The sequence below is a fragment of the Glycine soja genome, chromosome 20 (assembly GCF_004193775.1).
Source record: "Glycine soja cultivar W05 chromosome 20, ASM419377v2, whole genome shotgun sequence".
Taxonomy (NCBI): Eukaryota; Viridiplantae; Streptophyta; class Magnoliopsida; order Fabales; family Fabaceae; genus Glycine; species Glycine soja.
In genome coordinates, this window is record NC_041021.1 from 44592575 (window position 1) to 44612770 (window position 20196).

General features: G+C 32.3%; 2 protein-coding genes across 2 annotated transcripts; one reads left to right on the plus strand and one right to left on the minus strand.

The window, feature by feature from the left end:
- The first annotated feature begins 1613 nt into the window (after positions 1-1613).
- Positions 1614-5428, plus strand: LOC114403369 (ATP synthase subunit d, mitochondrial). Its single transcript, XM_028366291.1, has 5 exons — positions 1614-1870; positions 2278-2359; positions 4695-4759; positions 4882-4968; positions 5052-5428. Exons 1-5 carry the CDS (start codon positions 1700-1702, stop codon positions 5151-5153), a joined length of 507 nt encoding a protein of 168 aa, XP_028222092.1. The 5' UTR covers positions 1614-1699; the 3' UTR covers positions 5154-5428.
- A 2149-nt stretch (positions 5429-7577) lies between these two features.
- Positions 7578-15113, minus strand: LOC114403005 (mitochondrial substrate carrier family protein C-like). The gene is made up of 7 exons (XM_028365712.1): positions 13566-15113; positions 10813-11230; positions 10183-10327; positions 9908-10023; positions 9654-9732; positions 8762-8995; positions 7578-8156 (listed from the first exon to the last, which is right to left on the minus strand). The coding sequence occupies exons 1-7, from the start codon at positions 14683-14685 to the stop codon at positions 7833-7835; spliced, it is 2436 nt and encodes an 811-aa protein (XP_028221513.1). The 5' UTR covers positions 14686-15113; the 3' UTR covers positions 7578-7832.
- Positions 15114-20196: the final 5083 nt, after the last annotated feature.

Consider the following 20196-nt stretch of genomic DNA (forward strand, 5'->3'; position numbering starts at 1 on the left):
AAACAAAATAACCAAAATAAATAAAATAATTCATTTAAAAAAAAACAAAAACAATTTCTGTTTAAAAAAAATTTAAAAAAAAAAACACAAAAAAAAACAAAAAAACCACTTCCGGAAGAAGTGGTTCTTCCGGAAACATTCCGGAAGAAGGGGTTCTTCCGGAAAGGTCTTCCGGAACTTTGGAAGTTCTTCCGGAAGTGCGCGTCTTCCGGAATTCTTCCGGAAGAACCACTTCTTCCGGAAAGTTCCCGGAAGACGTTTTCCGGAAGTCTTCCGGAAGAAGTGTTCTTCCGGAAGACGTTTGGTTACTTCCGGAAGAACACTTCTTCCGGAAACTTTCCGAAAAAGGTTCTTCCGGAACTTCCGGAAGAACCCCTAACGGGTCTTCCGGAAGACTCCGTCGTCGGCCATTTCCCCATTTTTTCCGGCATACTCTAATCTTCTCCCCTCTCGTCTTCTACCCTAAGGTTACTACCCTAAGGTTACTATCCTAAGGTTCCACTGCTGAATCAATACTGGATAGTAAAAGCAATGGAGAGTTAGGGAGACTAACCTCGAAGGCTGTTCGCGGAGAAGACGGAGAAGAAGAAGAAGCTTGGCTCGTGGTGTCCAGAAGAAGACGAAAGCTTGGCTCGCGGTGTCCGGAAGAAGACGAAAGCTTGGAGGATCAACAGGAATGGAAGAAGAAAAGAAGTAGCAGTGGTCTTCCGAGAAGAGGAGCGCGTTTTTAAATTTTTAACTTAAAGGGCAAAATGGCCATTCACTAAAATTGCTGGGTGCACCAGCAATATTGCTGGGTGCACCTAGCAACTCCCAGAGGAAAGCCACCAAGCCCACATCTAGGCCCAATGCAGCAATACAACAATGTACAACTAAAAGACACCACGACGCACATGCTTGCTTTAGAAAGCAAAGCAAATTCTGACACAACTAGAACGTCGGCTAAAAGCACATTCTCTTTTTAATGCCTATGATTACTTTGTCATTGGTTTGGGCCTTTGATGACCCACTAAGTTTCCATAAGTTTATGGGGGCAATACTATTCACATAATCACCCCCCAATGACTATGGATACCTCTCAACTTTTTGGTTTTTTTTTTTTATGAAAACTTGAGTTTTCATCTTTTAGTAGGGGTGTGAATTCAATATATACAACAAAAATTTGTTTTCATTGTGTTTGAAGGTTTGAATTCCTCATATTTAACATAAAATTATTTTTTTTGTGTTAATTTTTTTCCAAAAAAATAAATTTTTTGTCATGTTAATTTTTTTACAAACAAAAATTAACACAAATTAAATAAATTGCCATTGTATAATTAATTATACATATACAAGTTTGATATTTTAAAAACAAAAGCACAAGAAAAAACAAGTATACACTGTCTTAAAATTTTTTTAGAAAAATTAATACAAATTTTCATTGTGTATACATAATAAACAGAAACGTGTTTTCATCTGGAGCATTTTTTTGGAACTAAATACCAAAAGAGTGTTTTTGTCTTTAGCTGGGGGTTTAAATAATAAACAGGGTGTCAATGGTAGGGGCCTAAGTTTATTTGGATTTTAGAATTGGCCAGCCCTATAGACCCGGCCCAGAAGAGGAAGCAAGGCAGTGAATGATAGGAGGATGGTGTGAAAGGGAGCGCAGCAGAGGAATCAGAATCGCGTTTGGGAGAAGAAGAGCAAAATCGCTGTGAAAATGAGCGGAACGGTGAAGAAAGTTAGCGATGTAGCATTCAAGGTGGGAAGGAACATCGATTGGGATGGAATGGCGAAGCTTCTGGTCTCCGATGAGGCTCGCAGGGAGTTCTCCAATCTCCGTCGCGCTTTCGACGAGGTTAACTCCCAACTCCAAACCAAGTTTAGCCAGGTACCTTTTTTCCTCTCCACCGATCTCTCTCTCTCTCTCTTTCTTATAAATTTGATTTACGATGCGAATTTCCCTCTCTGTTGTTCATAGATGTCAGATCGATTCGATTTTAGGGCTGATTTACACCATTTTCCGTTTTATTCCGCTGTTGGTTTTGATTATAAGCTGTTTTCAACGCAATAAGCTGATCTAAACACGCGCTTAGTGTCTCTTCTTATGAATAGTCTTAGAACTGATTTTCGGATCACTTTTGGTCAAACGCCTCTGCGTCATGTTGTGAATGAGAGGGATTTGCGATTCGAAGTGATCATGTGATAAATTACTTAGATGCTTCTTGTTGTTGATTTTATTTTTATTTTTTTGGAGAAAAAAAGTTATTGTTATTATTCGTTTTTCACATTCTGCAGGAACCTGAGCCCATTGATTGGGATTACTATAGAAAAGGAATTGGCACTCGTTTGGTGGATATGTACAAGGAGCATTATGAGAGTATGTTTCTAAACTCTGTGGTCAATGCTCTTAATATGGTATATATTTTAGATTTCTTGATGATTCCAGTACCGGGTAGTGTGCTTGGCTAATTCTTAGTGGCGATGACATGGTTGAACTAAAGGTTTGTAAATTTTAGTTCTTGTCATGCACTTACTTTTCTGGTTATTAATTATTAGTTCAAACGAACTTAGTTCTGCGTTCAACCCCAATGAAGCATTTTTACTTCTTCATTTCATGCTTTGGAATGTTTGAACATCAGTTTCCATCGTGGGTTGGCAAACATGCTGTTTGTTGTACACTTTGGTTTGATTTGCAAGTCAGTGCATCATCATTTTTAATATTAAAGATGTTTTTTTTTCCTTCAAACTTTTTTCTATTAAATAAAATTGTGGTAGTAGGAAAGGTCCTAGTGGGATAAGGTTTTGTTGTTGTTGAGGTAATAGGAAAGGTGTATAAAGATATTAAAGAACTCATCTGGGTCTATTTCTTGCTCTCATTGGTACCATATTCTTTTCATAGAAAGGAATGAGTTATATTATTTTTACACACTTTTTTACCTCTCATTTTTCCTCATTCATCTTATTCCATCTCTCTCTCTTTTTTGTTTTCATTCTTAGTTGTAATTAAAGATTGTATAAACTTGATATACGTACAAAATTTCTCAAAGAATATTAGATAGAATAGCATTTAGGAAAAATACAAAAAGGAGGTTGACAAGTCATCCTCCAAAATTGATATTTCCATAGCATTCTTTTGTTGCTTCTCTTGTTGATCGATTTCCTTATGTTGTAATATACTGTCTAATGCATTTTAAAACACTATATTCAAATTATACATGGAATGTAGTGTAGAAAATTTAATATGGAGATTTGTAACTTTTTTTGGTTATTTGTTTATTTCCCAATTTGTATAAGGAAAAGCATAAGAAAAAAAATCGGGTACACAGCTAAGAAAATATTTTGCTGCTGCTTTCATATTTAGAAAATACCTATATACTAGGGACTGAAATTTGGAAAATGGATGTAGTTTGATATTTGATATAAAGCTCGCAGAGATATTTCTAATTATTGTAGCTACAAAATAAAATACTACATCAGCCTCCCACTGTAGTTTCCTTTTACCATTAGCCAAGGTTGTCAAACTTGTGATTCTACGTAAACTCGTAGAGGTTTCGTAAACTCGACTCATAGACTCGTAAGAGTTTACTCAATATAAAAAATATAATATTCCTATATATAAAATCATAACTCAATATTTCAACCCTAAAATAAATCAAAATAACAAACTTTTACAATAATTCAATAAACTAACATAGTCCACACCCAATCAAACATAAATTCATACAATACAAAACATAAGTTCTTAAAATAAAAGCATTTAAAAAACATAGAAATAGTTCAAATGTCCATCAATCCTCTAATTAAATCATCTCCAATATCACCACCACCACCACCACCACCATCATCATCATCACCATCATCTTCAAGCTCTTCCTCGGTTGAGAAGTGATCTTCAACATTGTCTTTCAAAATCAAATTGTCAAATATCAAATGCATCCAAAGTTGGATCACTTAAACTTCCTCCAACCAAGTCAATATTGTTTCCACTACCACTTTCACCTATAGGTTGCTCAACTTAGACATTGTCTTCATCAAAAATATCATTTCCCTCTTCTGTTATCCACTCATCATCAGATTCCATATCTTCAAATGAAAGAGCAACATTTTTTCTTATTTGTCTACTTTTCAGCTTCAAGTTGTACATCACATAAACTAAGTCATTCATCTTCTTTTGATGCCAGTGGTTTCTCCTCTTTGTATGAACCTATAAATAACATGAAAAAAATTGAAGTTCATAACTTAACCAAAGTCTAGAGGTCAAACTAAACAAAAACAAATATTAAAAAACACAAAATCGTAAAATCGTACCATTCTATAGAGTTTGGTCCGATTCCACCGAGTTTACTTCGAGTCTGCCAGAAAACGATTCTGTGTGCAATTCAACTTGTTGGGGGTGTGCAGACTCGTAAAATCGATTTTACGATTTAAAACTAGAGTTTGATAACCATGCCATTAGCTAATGTGGAATGTTTCCTGCATCTGAATTTCTATTGGGTAGAAGAATTTTTTTATTGAAAATGTTACTGAATTCTCCATGTGCATATGGTGTGTGTGTGTGTGTCTGTACATTTGTAGGCATTAGGGAGTCAAAGATTAACTTGATATGCCCCCATATGTGTGTCAGTGTGTGTTGTACAACCAATATGTACTGTTTTTACTGTTTTGCCTACTATTAGTTCAACATTTAATGTGTGTGTGATGCATTTTTGCAGGCATTGAGATCCCCAAGTTTGTTGATACAGTAACTCCTCAATATAAGCCTAAATTTGATGCCCTTGTAAGAACTTGGCCAAATCTTTAGTTCTTATTTTGTTTAAATTCTCCTACGCTATAAGAAAAATCTTATATTCAAATACATTATATTTAATTTTGCTATATATTTGTGTTGTCTGACCGCAGTTGATTGAGCTTAAAGAAGCAGAGGAGAAATCTCTGAAGGAGTCTGAGCGCTTGGAAAAGGAAATTGCTGAAGTACAAGAGTTGAAGGTATTAAAAATCATCTCATAGATTTTTCAGTTTTATACAATTTAAAAAAACTCACATACTGTCATTTTTTTTTTTTTGCACAGAAAAAGCTTAGTACCATGACGGCAGATGAGTACTTTGAAAAGCATCCTGAGCTGAGGAAGAAGTTTGATGATGAGATCAGGAATGATAACTGGGGTTATTGATTTTTCAATTAGCAAAATGTCAGGTTGATGTTGTTCTGGCTGGTTTAATAATAACTACATTGATTTCTTTGTAACTCGGTTCTCTTTTTCAGTTCAAAGGATCTTATATATTACAGTGTCGAAATTTTTTGTGGTACTGTAGTTAATCACTTAAGACTTAACCACAAAAGTGCGGTTGTGGTCGACTGATCGTCAGCGAAACTGCTGTTTTGCGTTTGTCTTAATAAATTATATGTCTGCCCCGTAATGAAAAAAATTGATTTCTGTTTGTTTAATCGTATCTTTAAGAACATGTGACAGGTTCACGTTTCACCGAATATAACCCCCCCAAGGTGACTTCTAATGATCAAGTCCTTGCTCTTAGCGGTACCTCTCCTCACCGAAGAGGCATCAAAATTGGCCTTTATAACCCCCATTGGAGGTGGACTCCATGTGATGGGACTGTAAGGAGTTTGCATTATACAAAAGTTGGTTCAGATGTGTGTCGTTGTTATAAAAAATCAGAAGATTACGCGCTTGTCATATAGGATACAACAGTTCATATACCTTTGTAGCAACCTCATCTCCAATATGCAACACATTCCCGAACCATTCCACGAAGTCTGAATCATCCCTTATATCAATCTTGAACTCCAGTAGTCAATCAAACCACCATCTTTTAACTTCTTTACAGGCTAGAAGGACGTGGGTGACTGATTCTTGAAAAGTGCCACACCTAGGACATTTAGAATCTACAAGCATTCACTAATAATGCCTAACAAAAATAAGTGTGTAGTTTTGCATGTACAACCTACAATTTTTTTTCAACCACTAGAGTTGACTCAGTGGGAGATTTGAGAAATATGAATGAAGTCATAGGTTCAAATATGAATGCGACTATTTTGTAAAAAGAAAAAAACAATTGTTTTTACCTTCTTAAAAATTATGAGATATGGAGTTGTTAAAGAAGTCTTATGTCCATTAAGAGAGTAACATTCATTATCTGGCAGGAAGTGTCTCTTGGTTAAACAAATAAAGGAGGTGAATGTTTGTTTAAAAAGGTGAGTCTCATTTAAAAAAACCTTAGAAGTTAGGGTATTTTCTCCGATAAGAGAAAAGTAGCATTTAAAAATAAGTCTAACAGAAAAATAAGGTCCATATGCATACCTTAGCCTTCCTTTCCCTCTCATCTAAAAATCATCTATGTGAAAATAAAGAAAGGAATTATTTAGTTTAAAAGGAGTTAACACTGCCAAATAGTTTCTAATATATGTTTTAAATTCTTATTTAGTTTTAACTTTAAAGTGACTTTTAATGGGTGGGAGTGGGGGGAAACCTAATACTAATTTAAAGTTGACTAATTTATGCTTATTAAGAAAATTGATTAATTTAGTTATTAATATTAAATTTGTCTATAATTATAATATTTTTTCAAATTTATCATTAATTTTATTGAAAATTATCCATCTTCCTCAATCTCCATAGAAGAGAGAAAGAGACAATTTAGGATATTTTCATAAAAAAATAATTAATATATAAGACAATTGAAATGAAATATTTTAAAAATAGATAATTTTTTTAAAATTATATCTTATAAATAGGAACGGAAGAAATACATGTTTTGAACTAATATGTTTGCTCAATAATAATTCTAGATGATAGATTGCAACATTTGGAGACTGTTTGGCTAAATCTTTCCAAAAGCCTTTATAATAGAAAAAAAAAATAATTTTTTTCATAAGTTAAAATTAACGCATAAGTTAATTTAAAAAAGCTCTTTAACATCAACTTCTCTAAAAGCTAATTTTAACTTATGCATAAATTAATTATACTTTTTATATACATAATTTTTTCTTAATATATATACCTTAGTTATTAATTAAAATAAAATGTTATGAATTATTTTAAATTAACTACATATTTATAAAATTAGTACTATCAATTATTATTTTTTATAAAATATATTTTATATAACCAATTTGAAAATTTTAATAAAGTTAAGAATAAGTATTAATATAATATACAATTGTATTATAATATATATTTATATATCTATCAAATATTTAGGATTTTAATAAAAAAACATAAAACATATTTTCATTTGAAAACTAATTATTGGTAAGAAAAAACATATTTTACAGTAACCAATTTTAAAAATTTAATAAAGTTGAGAATAAGTATTAATATAATATTCAAGAAAGTAAACGTACTACCTTTAACCTAAAATAAAATAACAAAAATCTCATGCAGCCATCTGAACTTAGGGTATGCAAAAATTATATTCCAATTTTAAGTCTCGACCGCAAGAATTATATTCCAATAAATGATTGTAAAATACACTGAGTGCTATAATCAAATAAACTTAAAATTGCTAAATTAACTAAAAAAAGGGATGACAAAATGAACCAAGAAACCAAAAAAATGATAGCGGAAAGATACAAAGGATTAAAAATTTAAAATCTGTACAATAGATAAAGAAATAAATTGAACCTTTAGTTTGCAAATATATGATGAATATATTTTTTAATTCTGCTGCTACAAAGGGCAATCTCATAGAAGTATTAAATGAAGAAAGGAAACAAAATGTGTATTTTCGGAGCAGTATCAATGGCCTTATTCCAATGATTACTGCAACAAACTCAAAAATTCTACCAAACATTTGGTTGCTGTGTGACACAAAATCCCAGGTAACTAGAGATATTACTCTGAACGGCCTGCCTTGCCCTCCTCATTTTTATTCATGGCCTTCTTTGCCAACTCATAGCCTGCAAAGTTCATAGCACCTAGAGGAGCAATCCAAAAGAACCTGGGTACTGCTCCTTTGAACAAGCCAAGGGGTCCCTCATGTTTTAGTATAGAGAAGGCTATCAAAGTCATCGACACAGATCGGCCCTGTGCAGTCATCATTCTAGTTTTCATGACATCGAACGGCGTTGTAACAACAGCCGCCAAGCCACCAGATAAAGCTCCAACAGCAATTGTTTCCAAGGGACCGAGTTCCCGCTCTAGTAGTCGTTCGGCAACCTAAAATCAAATGCCATGACAATTAACCATTTCAGTGTGGCATTAAAGGAGACTCACTGGTAGCCAAGCAAACATACTATGCCAAGGTGTACATACAATTTACGAGTGAGTTATTCCCTGTTAGTTGTTGTGTATATCACATACATCAGAGTATCAATTCAGATTTCAGAAAGCATTTGTCACATAATTTTAAAGAGCAATATCCCATGGCCTAAAGTTAGCTAGATTTATTACAACTCATTTCATATTAAAACAATCTTAAAATTTACTGCTGCTAATTTGTTGCATTAAAACTGCAGCCATGATACTGTCAAAACTCAAAATTCCTATATGATCCTGCTAACTCAAAGTTAATTTTTATTTTGGTGAATGTGAACATTCCTTTTACCACACAAAGTTTCAAATAATTTTATAATACAACAACAACAAAGCCTTATACCACTAGGTGTGATCGGTTACATGGGTCACACACTTAGATGTTATTCAATTCGGCTAAAAACCAACCACCAAAGTCTCAGATATTATAGTTACAATGCATAAATAAAAAATGTAAATTCCATTGACAAACACAAGATCAAGCACACTGGATCATGGAAATTACACACCTTTTTAGATTCAGCATAAAGCCCCATGCCAGCAACATAAAATGGAACCTCGCGGCACAAGGTAGCTCCGGTTCCACGAAAGAAACCCCTAAGACCATCCTGCTCCCAAGTCGCAACAAAAGCCTCGCCCACGTTGTCAAAAAGACCCGCCTGTAACCTCTGCTTCAACACTTCGCAGGGGATCCGTACAGCTGTTCCCAAAAATGTGCTACAGAATGATGCCACAGATTGTACCTACATTTACTCATACGTGAAACTTCTGGATTTTAAAAAGTAACAACAAACTGAACAAAGTAGACACTATCAAACAACATAAAGAACTTATTACCAATCCTCTAATGTAAAAATCCACTTTTAAAGGTCAATCAAATTGAACAAACCTTTAAGTATTAAAAACTATAAAATAGAATTTGAAAAATATTGATCTATTAGGTATGAATAATCTCAATTTAAAGTATTTGCTTCATTCTAATAAGGGTGTCATTAACCTGTGCCCTCAGGTTAAGAATCATTTATTACCTTTCATTTTAAATCATCTTAAGTACTTAACATGTCCCTGTGAGGGAAGACATTATAGAACAACCCTTTCTTAATAAAGACAAGGAGCTAAAAAATTTAGCTTAAGTAAAATATTCACTTACCACAGAGTTTAGCTATGTTCTCAACCACTTTTCTAACAGCTTTAACTAATACTAAATTATATAATGCACAAAATCTGAAAACCTGATCTTATAGGACAAAATAAGGACTTAGGTATAATTAACTAAATGCTAGGGAAATGTGGCAATTCACAATATGCATTCCCAGCAACAAACAAGGAAAACATAATCAGGACTCAGGAGTAGTCCAGACTCCAGACTATAAATAACAGCAAATAGGCTTTACAAATTACCTGGAGTTCTGGCAGTGTAGGAGCAATATTTATCAACACCAATTTACTTGCTTCAAATATCCCAGTTCGCAAGCCATGGCTGCATTATCAAAGGTAGCATGAGCTTGAAAGGAAAATAACTATTATATGATTGCTAAGGGAAGGTACTAGAGAAGCTTAAAACACCAAATACTTTTCTGCTTATTTGTTTCAAGATAAAGGAATATGAGAGGGAAGAAATGAAAAAAAAAATAATAAAAGATCAAATGAACAACCTTGAAAACTGTCCAAGAATTGCAGGGATAGAGCCCCTGTATAAACCCCGCCTTCCAATCTCTGGCAGCTTAGAAATTATTTCAGGGAAGGACATTGTTGATGCTTGTACTCGAGTCTAATATACCAAATAAGAGTATAAGACAATGATGAGGCCTCTAAAAGAAACCAAAAAAATCAAACGGCTAAGAGAGGAATATGGAATTATATGCATTACACAAACAAAGACATGAATCACCAGAGAAATCAATAAGTTCATGAAAGTTCAAGAACATACCTTAATTGTATCAACTGGATGCAGTAATGCACATGACAGGGCACAAGAAAGGCCACCTGCCAATGCAGATCTCAGCACACTTCCAGCAGGAATTTCAACAGCTGGTGGAACAGCAACTACTGTCGCAGCTTCAAACCAGATACTCCTGAAAGTATAACCATAATAAAAATAGTCAATAATATAGAAGATGAATCTTAATCATTAACTGCTGGTGGAAGTAGAATCATTGAGGAAATTAAAATACCAACTGCAACACTTCTACATAATTTAATCTTGTTTACAGGTCTTGATATAAAGGTTATGCTAAAGCAAGGAGACCAAAACTTTGTGGCAATTTACAGTTTTGGTTGGAATAGAATGCGCACATCTCAAAGACTCTTTGTGAGATAGGAATTAGTTTATGGCTTCCCCATGGTTTATTTTGCCCGTGGCAGCCTAATGTTCCCCTTTTTTTTAAATTTCCATTTTGAAGGATATTTCATCCTCCCACTTGTGTACTTTCCCTCTTTTCTCTATATTTTTATTTTAAAACAAAATATATATTTAAAAAGGATTAGTGATGGACATTATATCCAATGCATACAAGGGGAAATAAATACACAAAAAATCAATTGCTCATATTTATCTTACCTGGGATCTTCTTGAAGACGATCAGAGGGAAGCAGAAGCATGAAATTGCGGAAATGTCCATATGAAATAGATTCTTCTGTGTCTGCTTTCAGAAATCGCATCATAGCAACAGCATTGTCTTCATTTGCAGGGAGTCCTGCATTCTTTAGTGATTCCAATATTTCACTCTTCTTCAGTGTCCCAGACTTGCTTAGACATAGAGAAGTATATGCACGAAGAATTGTTGGCTCCTTCTGTTCCATTAATGATAAGAACTGCTTCCAACCAAAAGACCTGGAAAATAAGTGACTTCTAGCACGGCTCATAAATTCTTTAGCATATCTTCGTGGCAGCTTTCTTTTTCTCATTGCAACTTCTAGATCTTCCAGAGTTACTTGGCCATCCCCATCTCTATCCAACTCCTCAAAGAACCTCCTCCCTGTATGATAATGAAAGTGACAGTGAAATTTGTCATTCCAGCAAATACCACAAAGATGACTTAAAATGTAAGTACAGTAGTCAGTCCCTATATAGTTTAGTAACTGATGTTGGAGCTAGCCTATCTTGTCTACTGTTAACCAACTGTTGATAGTGCCAAGTCAGCCCCTAGTACTATCTGTTTCTAACTGTTTGTGATTACCATTACCTTCTTCTAGGCTCTATATATAGAGGATCTCACTGTAACAATATAGATTAATTGAATAGTAATAACAAAGTAGATTTCAAGTTCTCTGTTCGAGTTCTATTTTTCAATGCCTAGGTTCTTTTCTAACAATACGTAACAAATAAACAGGAAATCTTAACTAAAAACTTAAGCAAAGATGTAAAAAACAGATTAGCTTAAACATATCTTACATGTAGGTAGGTACCAGATCAAGGCACAGAAAGGCTAAAAGATCACTACTGCATAGGATCTAGAGCCTGTATTCATTTGTAATAGAAGTTATTTATCACATGAAATATATTGTTTGATTGTATAGTCATACATGATTACTAATTACAATTTTGATCATGCAGGGATTTATTGCCATGACAGCCAAACATAATCCAGAAAAAAAATTATGTGGTCTTAGAATTTTGTTTTATAAAACTTTTTTTGTAAAAAAATAATTTTAAAAACTGTTTTTAAGAGTGGAAAAGAGGGAAAAAATTGTTTATGATAAAATTTGGAAAACAGTTTTTAAAACATGGCCACCTTCTCCATTGGCATTCACAATATTGCTTGTCTTGTCAACGGATTCAAAGCCAGTGTTTTTTTTTTTTTGTTGTTTTGCTTTTCACACTGAAAACTGTGACAAATTCGAAGCCAACCTTTCCTCAGTAATTGGAGTGGTTGAGAGCCCCTTGATGACAGATTTGGAAGCTGGGAGAATCCCATACCAGTTGGGATATCAGGCCCGAAGAAGTAATCACAAAGATTGAGATTTGTGGGGAGATGAAATGTTCCACTAGTACGAAATGCTTGCTGCCAAATGATGGGGAATGGTTCCTCAAGATGAAGAGGGTAAGAGGGTTTAGAACTGGATTTTTTTCAGAACAAGGGGATGGAACTTGGAAGAAGCCCGTTTTGGATCAGGCCTCATTGCATTGGGTCTGGAAGGATCTCATCCAATGAGAATTTTGGCCGGCAATTGGTACAGCTGTGTCTGCGGGGAAGGTAGTGTATGGGTTGGCAGTGACTAGCCTAAGTGAAGAGGTGAAGGTCTCAAGGTTGGTTAAAGCATAAACATGAAAACAAAAAAACATCTTTGAAAACATACTTGACTTGTTTTTGTTTAAAAGTTTAACTCTTGGAACCAAAGCAAACCTTATCAAATAGATTTTAAAAAAAAAAAACTGTTTTCAAAAACAGCAATCTACAGACCCTAATTTTGTTTGTTTCCTTTGTTCTAATTTTTTTTTGGACTTTAAATGTTTGCTATGCTCTGCTAAGACAGGGAAAAAACTCATTGAAAACATCAAGAACTAGGGTAAAAGGTTACATAGGTTTGGAACCATCAAGACCAACAAATACATTTAAACTATGGAGTAGTTTACTGATGTAACATAAGCCAGGGAACTTAGCTCCATACACCTGAAGATTAATAGAAAATGTTATGATTTTGTGCATCTCAACATAGAAGAAATACTAGTGATATTTAGCCGCAAAGAGATCCAGAAGAAGCTATTTCATCTCCTACCTTCCTTAACCCTGATAAAACTGGGAAACTACTAACATTCACATTTTACATTCCTATCAGTCCTCAAGCAGCCTAATTATTCTTCACTCCTTCACATTTCCAAAATTGAACTTTAAAACAAATTGTTCTCAGGGAATCAAAGCCCTGCTTTTGAGAACCATAAGCAGATTAATTAAACAAACCTACATTACTGTTTACTCAAATTCTATTATACCCCTCAATAATATTACATCCCCTATCATACCTCCTGGAACGGAAACTATAAGCTAATTGCCAATATCATTTACCACTTAAAAATGTGCCTAACCTATACTCATATATTTGCTAAGGCAGATTCCTCCCTTAAAGGCAAATTGAATTGATATATTCATAGATACTTCCATGTCATGCATATCTACATTTATTTCCTATTCCTATGTACAGGTATATGCTAAAAAATGAATTCACATTTTTATATAATAAAAGTACACCATAATCCAGAGGACTCCGTGTTTTAACAATCAATAATTTAAGTTATTAAGAAGATCGAGTTTGCTTGTATTTCATGCAAGCAAATTTAAAATTGTTTTTCCTATCCTATATAAGATGTCATACCTTCAGTCTCTGTATATCTAAAGAAATCTTGTACTGAGATTAGTTTCTTCTTATCAGGATGGTCTTTGGATGTTCTCCCCAGCTGCGGTAGCAGTTCAATCAATTCTGTCAATGAAACTGTGGAAAGTGTAGACTTTAGACGCTCCACGTTAGAGAGAGGAATACTGAATATGTTGTTGGCAACCTTCTGCGGCGAATTTCCTCCGTTTTCATCCTTGTTTTCATTATTACCATTACCATTATTACCATTGTTACTACTAATATCTCCCTCTCCGTTTGTTGAAGGGCTTTCTTCTCCAGGCACACTTGATGGCACACCACCCACCTTTGCAAACCTCAAATTCCCCAAGAAGCTATTCACATATACTTTGTGCTCCTCCAAGAAACCTGCGAGTGCATTCACATGACCAAAATGAGAAAAAGAAGGTTGGGGCAGACTAGTTTTCCCATTGTCAAGGTCATCATTGTTTTCATGCACCCCATAATCCAGACTCTGAAGAGTCTGAGATAGCTGATCAAAGATAAAACCTATAAGGCACTCAAGTGAAACATTTTTCCCATCCTTCCTCCTCACACCCTTCTCCCTAACTGCTCTACCAAACTGACCCCCCTTGGATTCATTTTGCTTCACTTCACATGATGAAACAGTAGGCTTCGTGCAAGAACACAGCTTGTCTTCATCACACACTTTCTGACACTTCTTCTTCCCAGATTTGAAAGGAAGTGGCAGAGACTGAAGGAACCCATTAACCAACAAAGACCAAGTCACAGCAAACTGCAAGCAATTGGTGCAAGAGGGTCCATCTTCCTTACCCACTTGAGCTCTATTACTACTACCACCATTACCAGTACCATTCTGTGAAAACATGCCCCATAAAGCCTTCAAAGGAACCTTCATTGACAACCCTTTCTTCTTCTTCACATTACAGATCTGAAATTCACCACTTTCCCTCACTGGGGCAATCAAACAAACACCATTGACCTTGTTCTTTGACCCTGCCAAACAATGCTCAAGATCCTTCGCCGCCTTGCGAATACCCACTTCAAGTGGCGACAGCGAATCCTTCACAACCTGAACGGAATTGAAAAAAGACTCAACCGGGTCGCTCCCTGACACCATTTCTAATCAACCCTTTGAAAAAGTCGCAGCCTTTTTTCTACCCCCTTATCAGAAAGAAAACGTGAAAGTGCCCAAAAGAAGAAAAAAAATCAACAGAGAATATATCAAACTGTTACGAAAACAGGATTGGAACGGATAGCCCAATTGAACTCATGGATGGAAAATAATCCAATTTTACGGACACGTAACCGATGAAGATTGCACATTATGGTTCAGATTAGACCCCTTTCGGCGCAGAAAAAGAGTGAAGAGAATTGAAGGGAAGAATTTGGATAAGATTGAGAAGAGACAAAGTGCATCAAGCGGTGGTTTTGGACAGAGTTTGCGTTATGAACCAATATGGATGGCAGTGCAAGAAGAAGAAGAACATCAAGTACAAGCAGAATGAGAATCATAGAACAGAAACTGTGAAGGCTTATTTACTTTTTTATGCTTTTATCAGAAAAATTAAAACCATTAAACGGAAGAAAATTAAAAAAAAAATGCATTATTTAGGTGCACATCTTCGTTTAATGACAAGAAACATTTAGATATATTTGATATTAACATTTTTAAGACACTCTTTTAAATTTATTTATTTTTAATAAATTTCAATCATTTAATATTATGTATTATTTTAAATGTATGATTGATATTTTTTGTTATTTATGTGCAATAACAAGTGATGTTGGAAAATATTAAATTATGTAGTTAAAATAATAATAAAAATATTATTATATGGCTAATAACAACAAGAATAAGAATAGAAATGGAATGTCTATCTACCTAATTAAATATTAAATATTTCTCTCTCTTTTTTTACCAAAAATAAAAAAGAATGTATTACTCTACTCTACTAACACCTGGGATGAAAATTTCAAAGAAGGTTTTTATTGTTTTGGATAACGAATGCTGAATGGATAATAGCTGACGTAAGAACATGTAGGAGTGAGGATTGGGAACACATCAAGGTAGGGTTTGTTAACAGCTGTGGATCTACAAATTTTTTTTAATGTATTAATCCAGCGGTAAGGGAGAGATTTAAAGCAAATTTAAAGAATTTTTTGTTTTTAAATGAGAGAGTTATATATTAGATATTTTTATTAATATATGGTGTCTTTTTTGTTTTATAAAAATTAATAGATCTTTTTTAGTGATGAACTTAAAAGTCTAAGTTTTAATTGATTTATCTTTAGATCGATCCTGATAATATTTTAAAAAATATATATATCACAAATTTTTACAAAATATATAATTTTACATGACAAAAAAAGAAAATTTAAAATATTTAATTTTTACAAATTATAATTATCTTGCACGCATTTTCTTACTTTAAAAATATTTTATGAATCTTTTGTTATCAATACTATAAAAAAAATTAAGAGAATAATATAATAAAAATAATATAAAGTTATTTTTTTATTTATTTCTTATATTTTTAAAATTCAGGGAGGCAATGCCTATTATTTTATGGGAACATAAATATTTTTTATTATACGTATACAAATAAAAAAAAATCTTGTGGGAGAATTGCCCCCACAACCTAGTAATATGTGCATCCTTCGCAGTTTGTTACCCTTCTTGTTATTGACGATGTTAATATTAGACAAAGTTTAATCAAATGACACTTGAACTGAAATGCATAAGTGATGGTTCAACTCAAGCTCTTTTTTTTTTCATGGCAACGTGAACTGTAATGGCAGGGACTGAACAAGTGCAAAACAACAAATTAAGCAAAAGACACACACATACACAAAATGGTGATTTAAAAGCTCAACTTGTTGCATGGACGATCGACTTGTCAAATATATATATTATACATTAGACTTTTTTAGTTGAGAATGTTTTTTAATGGCCAAGTTCATGCCAAGTGGTTATGTATTTGCCAATAGTCATCACACACTTCAGTTTTGATTGGACTATTACATTTTTTTTTGGAGGCTTTTTCTCTTCTGCACTTAACCACACATTAAAACCCACGGGAGTTTCGATGGTTGCATATACGGGTGGATTTTTTTTCTAATTGTCTAATTATAAAATACAAATACTGAATTCTCTTAAAATAATACAAATACTGAGTTGTAGCAAACCAAACCTGTTTTTTTTTTTCCTGAAAAGTTTTTTTTTTGTGGCTGAAGATGATTGGCAATCATTTTTTTCATGACTTATGTGTTGCGGATGAGTAATATTCATTTAGCCGAATATTGTTAATATAATCGAATGATAAAAGATTGAACCATTTGGAGCAAAGCAAATAATCAACAATCATATAAAGTTCGTAACTTAAGTGGGCCTTTCCTCATACCTCGTGACTCATTTTAGGAGTAAATATGGATCGAATTAAGTCTTTTTTTTTTTAAAAAAAAAAAGCCTAAATCAATAAAAAAAAATGAATTGAGTTGAGTCAAATTTATTTATCATGAATAAGTCAATCTAATTCAACTTGCCCTAATTGTACTCTTAAAAAATCACCCCTTTCTTTTAAAAGTATTTTAAAATAAATGATATTTTTTATATTTTATTTATAGACATTCTCTTTCCAACTAATTTAATTATTACAAATCTTCCAAAATTACACTTTTTTTTATTGGAGTCTCTCTTTTTAATCACTTTTTTTTATCTATAAGTTTTAAACATAAAATCTTGCTCAACTCTAGGCAACGTTTCTTAACTTTTTTTTTTCACTTGAACAAATGACACACTATTACTTATATAAGTATTATTGCTTATATAAATTAACAATGTTGCTTAACCAAAATTATTGAATAAAAGTATATTTTTTAAGTATCAGAAGATCTACAAAATTAAGTATTGTTGCTTATATAAATATACATTATTGCTTTAGTAATTTAATATTGGAGTAAATTTTTATATAAAATACTTAAATTTATGTCACATTGTAGGATTCTCAAAATTAAAATAAATAACTCGTAGAAATAATCATGCTTTTTAGATATTGTAAGTAATCAAAACCTAATTTCACTTAAATCAATAATATTATTTGTAGAGGGAATTCAGTTGTACTTTCTAGCTTTGGAAGCTAGAAACGACTTCAATCCAAGTTATTCATGCTCCAACATGACAGTTGCAAGAGCAAGATGAATATACAAGGAGTCATATGGAGAATCGGGAATGGTATATTAAGTGCCAATATGGTATGACAAATGGGTATAACGCCTGCCATGAAGACTTTAGGATCTTTAAAAAAATAGTCATTGATTCCCACTACCAGCTGGATGGAACAGATTGCCAGTATCCATATTCCAAAGCCAAGCTAAAGATATATCCAATTTCATTCCTAAAACAATTTACCAAAGATAGAAAAACAAAAAAATATTAATCAATATTTCATCTATTATTATTGTCACTTTCATATTCTGAAAAACACTATCGTTTACATATCCCAACAATGATTAATATAAGCACGTCATAATAAGGACCTCTAACCACTCTGATATATCAAAGTTCTAAAACCGCCATCTCCAATCGAATGGATCGTCTGGGTACGTATTACCATCCAGTGACAGATTTAGGACCTACGTTAGAGGGAATAATTAATTTAATTAAAAATAAAAATTAATGATTATTATAATAAAAGAAGGAAAAAAATAGGTGAAAAAAATATACATATTCAAAATATTTATATGTTTTTTTTTTTTTTTAAGTGAAGGGATGCATATCACACCACCGTTGGTATCCTTTGACTACCACTCTCTCTCGCTGACATTTTCTAATCATAGTTCACATCATCCTATCATTGTCACCCACGATATTTCTTGATCATCATTCCCATTCATTCCTCCGATCAAAATTTAATTCAATCCAAGTTTCATTTTTTTTATTTTTCGAATTTAATAAGCATATATTATCAGTTTAAAGAATTGTAGTGTTAACCAATTCCAAATTATATATCTTTATTTTCACGTTTAAGTACTAGTTAATTGTTAGGTGGGATGGTCTTGGAAGAAAAAAAGTAACAATAGAAGGAGATGGATGAGAGAAGTCTCAGAAGAAAATTTATTTATTTATTTATTTTTAAATAAATCCATAATGTGTTTAAAAACTACATATAAATGCATATGTATATATTTAATCTATGTTTATATATCAGTATATAAATAACATATAAATACATATATTTATTTATATTTGTTGGGCCCTTTTCATGGTTATATAAATTATTTACTTTATAAATTATATTAATATTAATTAAGTGATAACAACAATATATTAGCTTTGAAACAGAAAAAAAAAACATTAATTTTTATGGCTGTAATATTTAATTTATATGAAGTTCTTGTTCTCGGGAATAAATTTGTATGCCTACAATCCAAGTTATCATGAAATTAATTCTAATTTAATAATAAAGTATTATTTTTATTTTTATTTTTATTATCATATTTTACTATTTGATTAAATAGTCTATTTGATAATGTTTTTGATTAAAATTAAAGACTTGTTATTATAATAGAGATTATGATAATGAGAAACAAGTTTGTTCCAATTTTAATCTAAACCGTTATTGATTATAGGATTATTATAAATAGGATATCAATAATCCAGATAGATTAATATATATGTGATAGTATTTATTGGATAAATATTAATAGATTTTATTTATTAATTTGCATATATATAGATGAGTCACATGTTGATGTGATCATTGAACTAACTAAATTGAAATTTTCTAATGGTTAAAATTTATCATAAATTGTCAATAAAAAATTTTCAAAAAGAGGTATAATAGCTTTCTTTGACTGTCATAGTAACTAACAGGTTATTTGTTGTATTTTGATTCCGGACATCTAATGCTTTAGAACACTTGTTGAATGGATATTGGATATGATTAAATACCTGTAGAATTAATAATTAATGAAGAAGGAATCCATCAACTCTTGGTAATGAGTTTAAGTCCTGTGAATAAAATTATATCGTGGCCAAGAAAATTAAATGAAAGAAAAAATGAGTTTCTTAATTCATTGACTTAACTCAAAATGGTTTGACATTAATACCATACTCTAGAGTTAACCTAAAGCTGTAAAGATGAAAGAAATTATTACACTATTCTTCTAATGGTTCTTGAAAGTAAAATGTTACTTCATGCTATCCGGACGTTAAGGAGTGTTACTAGACGCCTACCTTGATTAGTATAATAATTTGATTAATATATTATCAGCTCAATATTAAACTTACGGGATTACACACAAACGAGTGTTCTAATCTCTGTTAAAGAAATTATTTTAATATTTGATGATTAATTAAATTAGAGAATTTAATATGATCAAATGATTAATTGATTTAAAAAAGGTGAAATATTATTATATTTTTGCTAGCACTGAAAATATAAATAATATGAAAGATTTGGTGAAAGAAGAGAAACAAACACATATGATTTTATATTTGAAATTTGGGTTGAAAATGCAGCTAGATACAAGTTTGACTTGGTCAATTATTATTTCAATTTTAATTGTTAAATGGTTAGCAATAAAATGTAACAAGAAATAATATAATTTATAAAAGGATACTATAAAT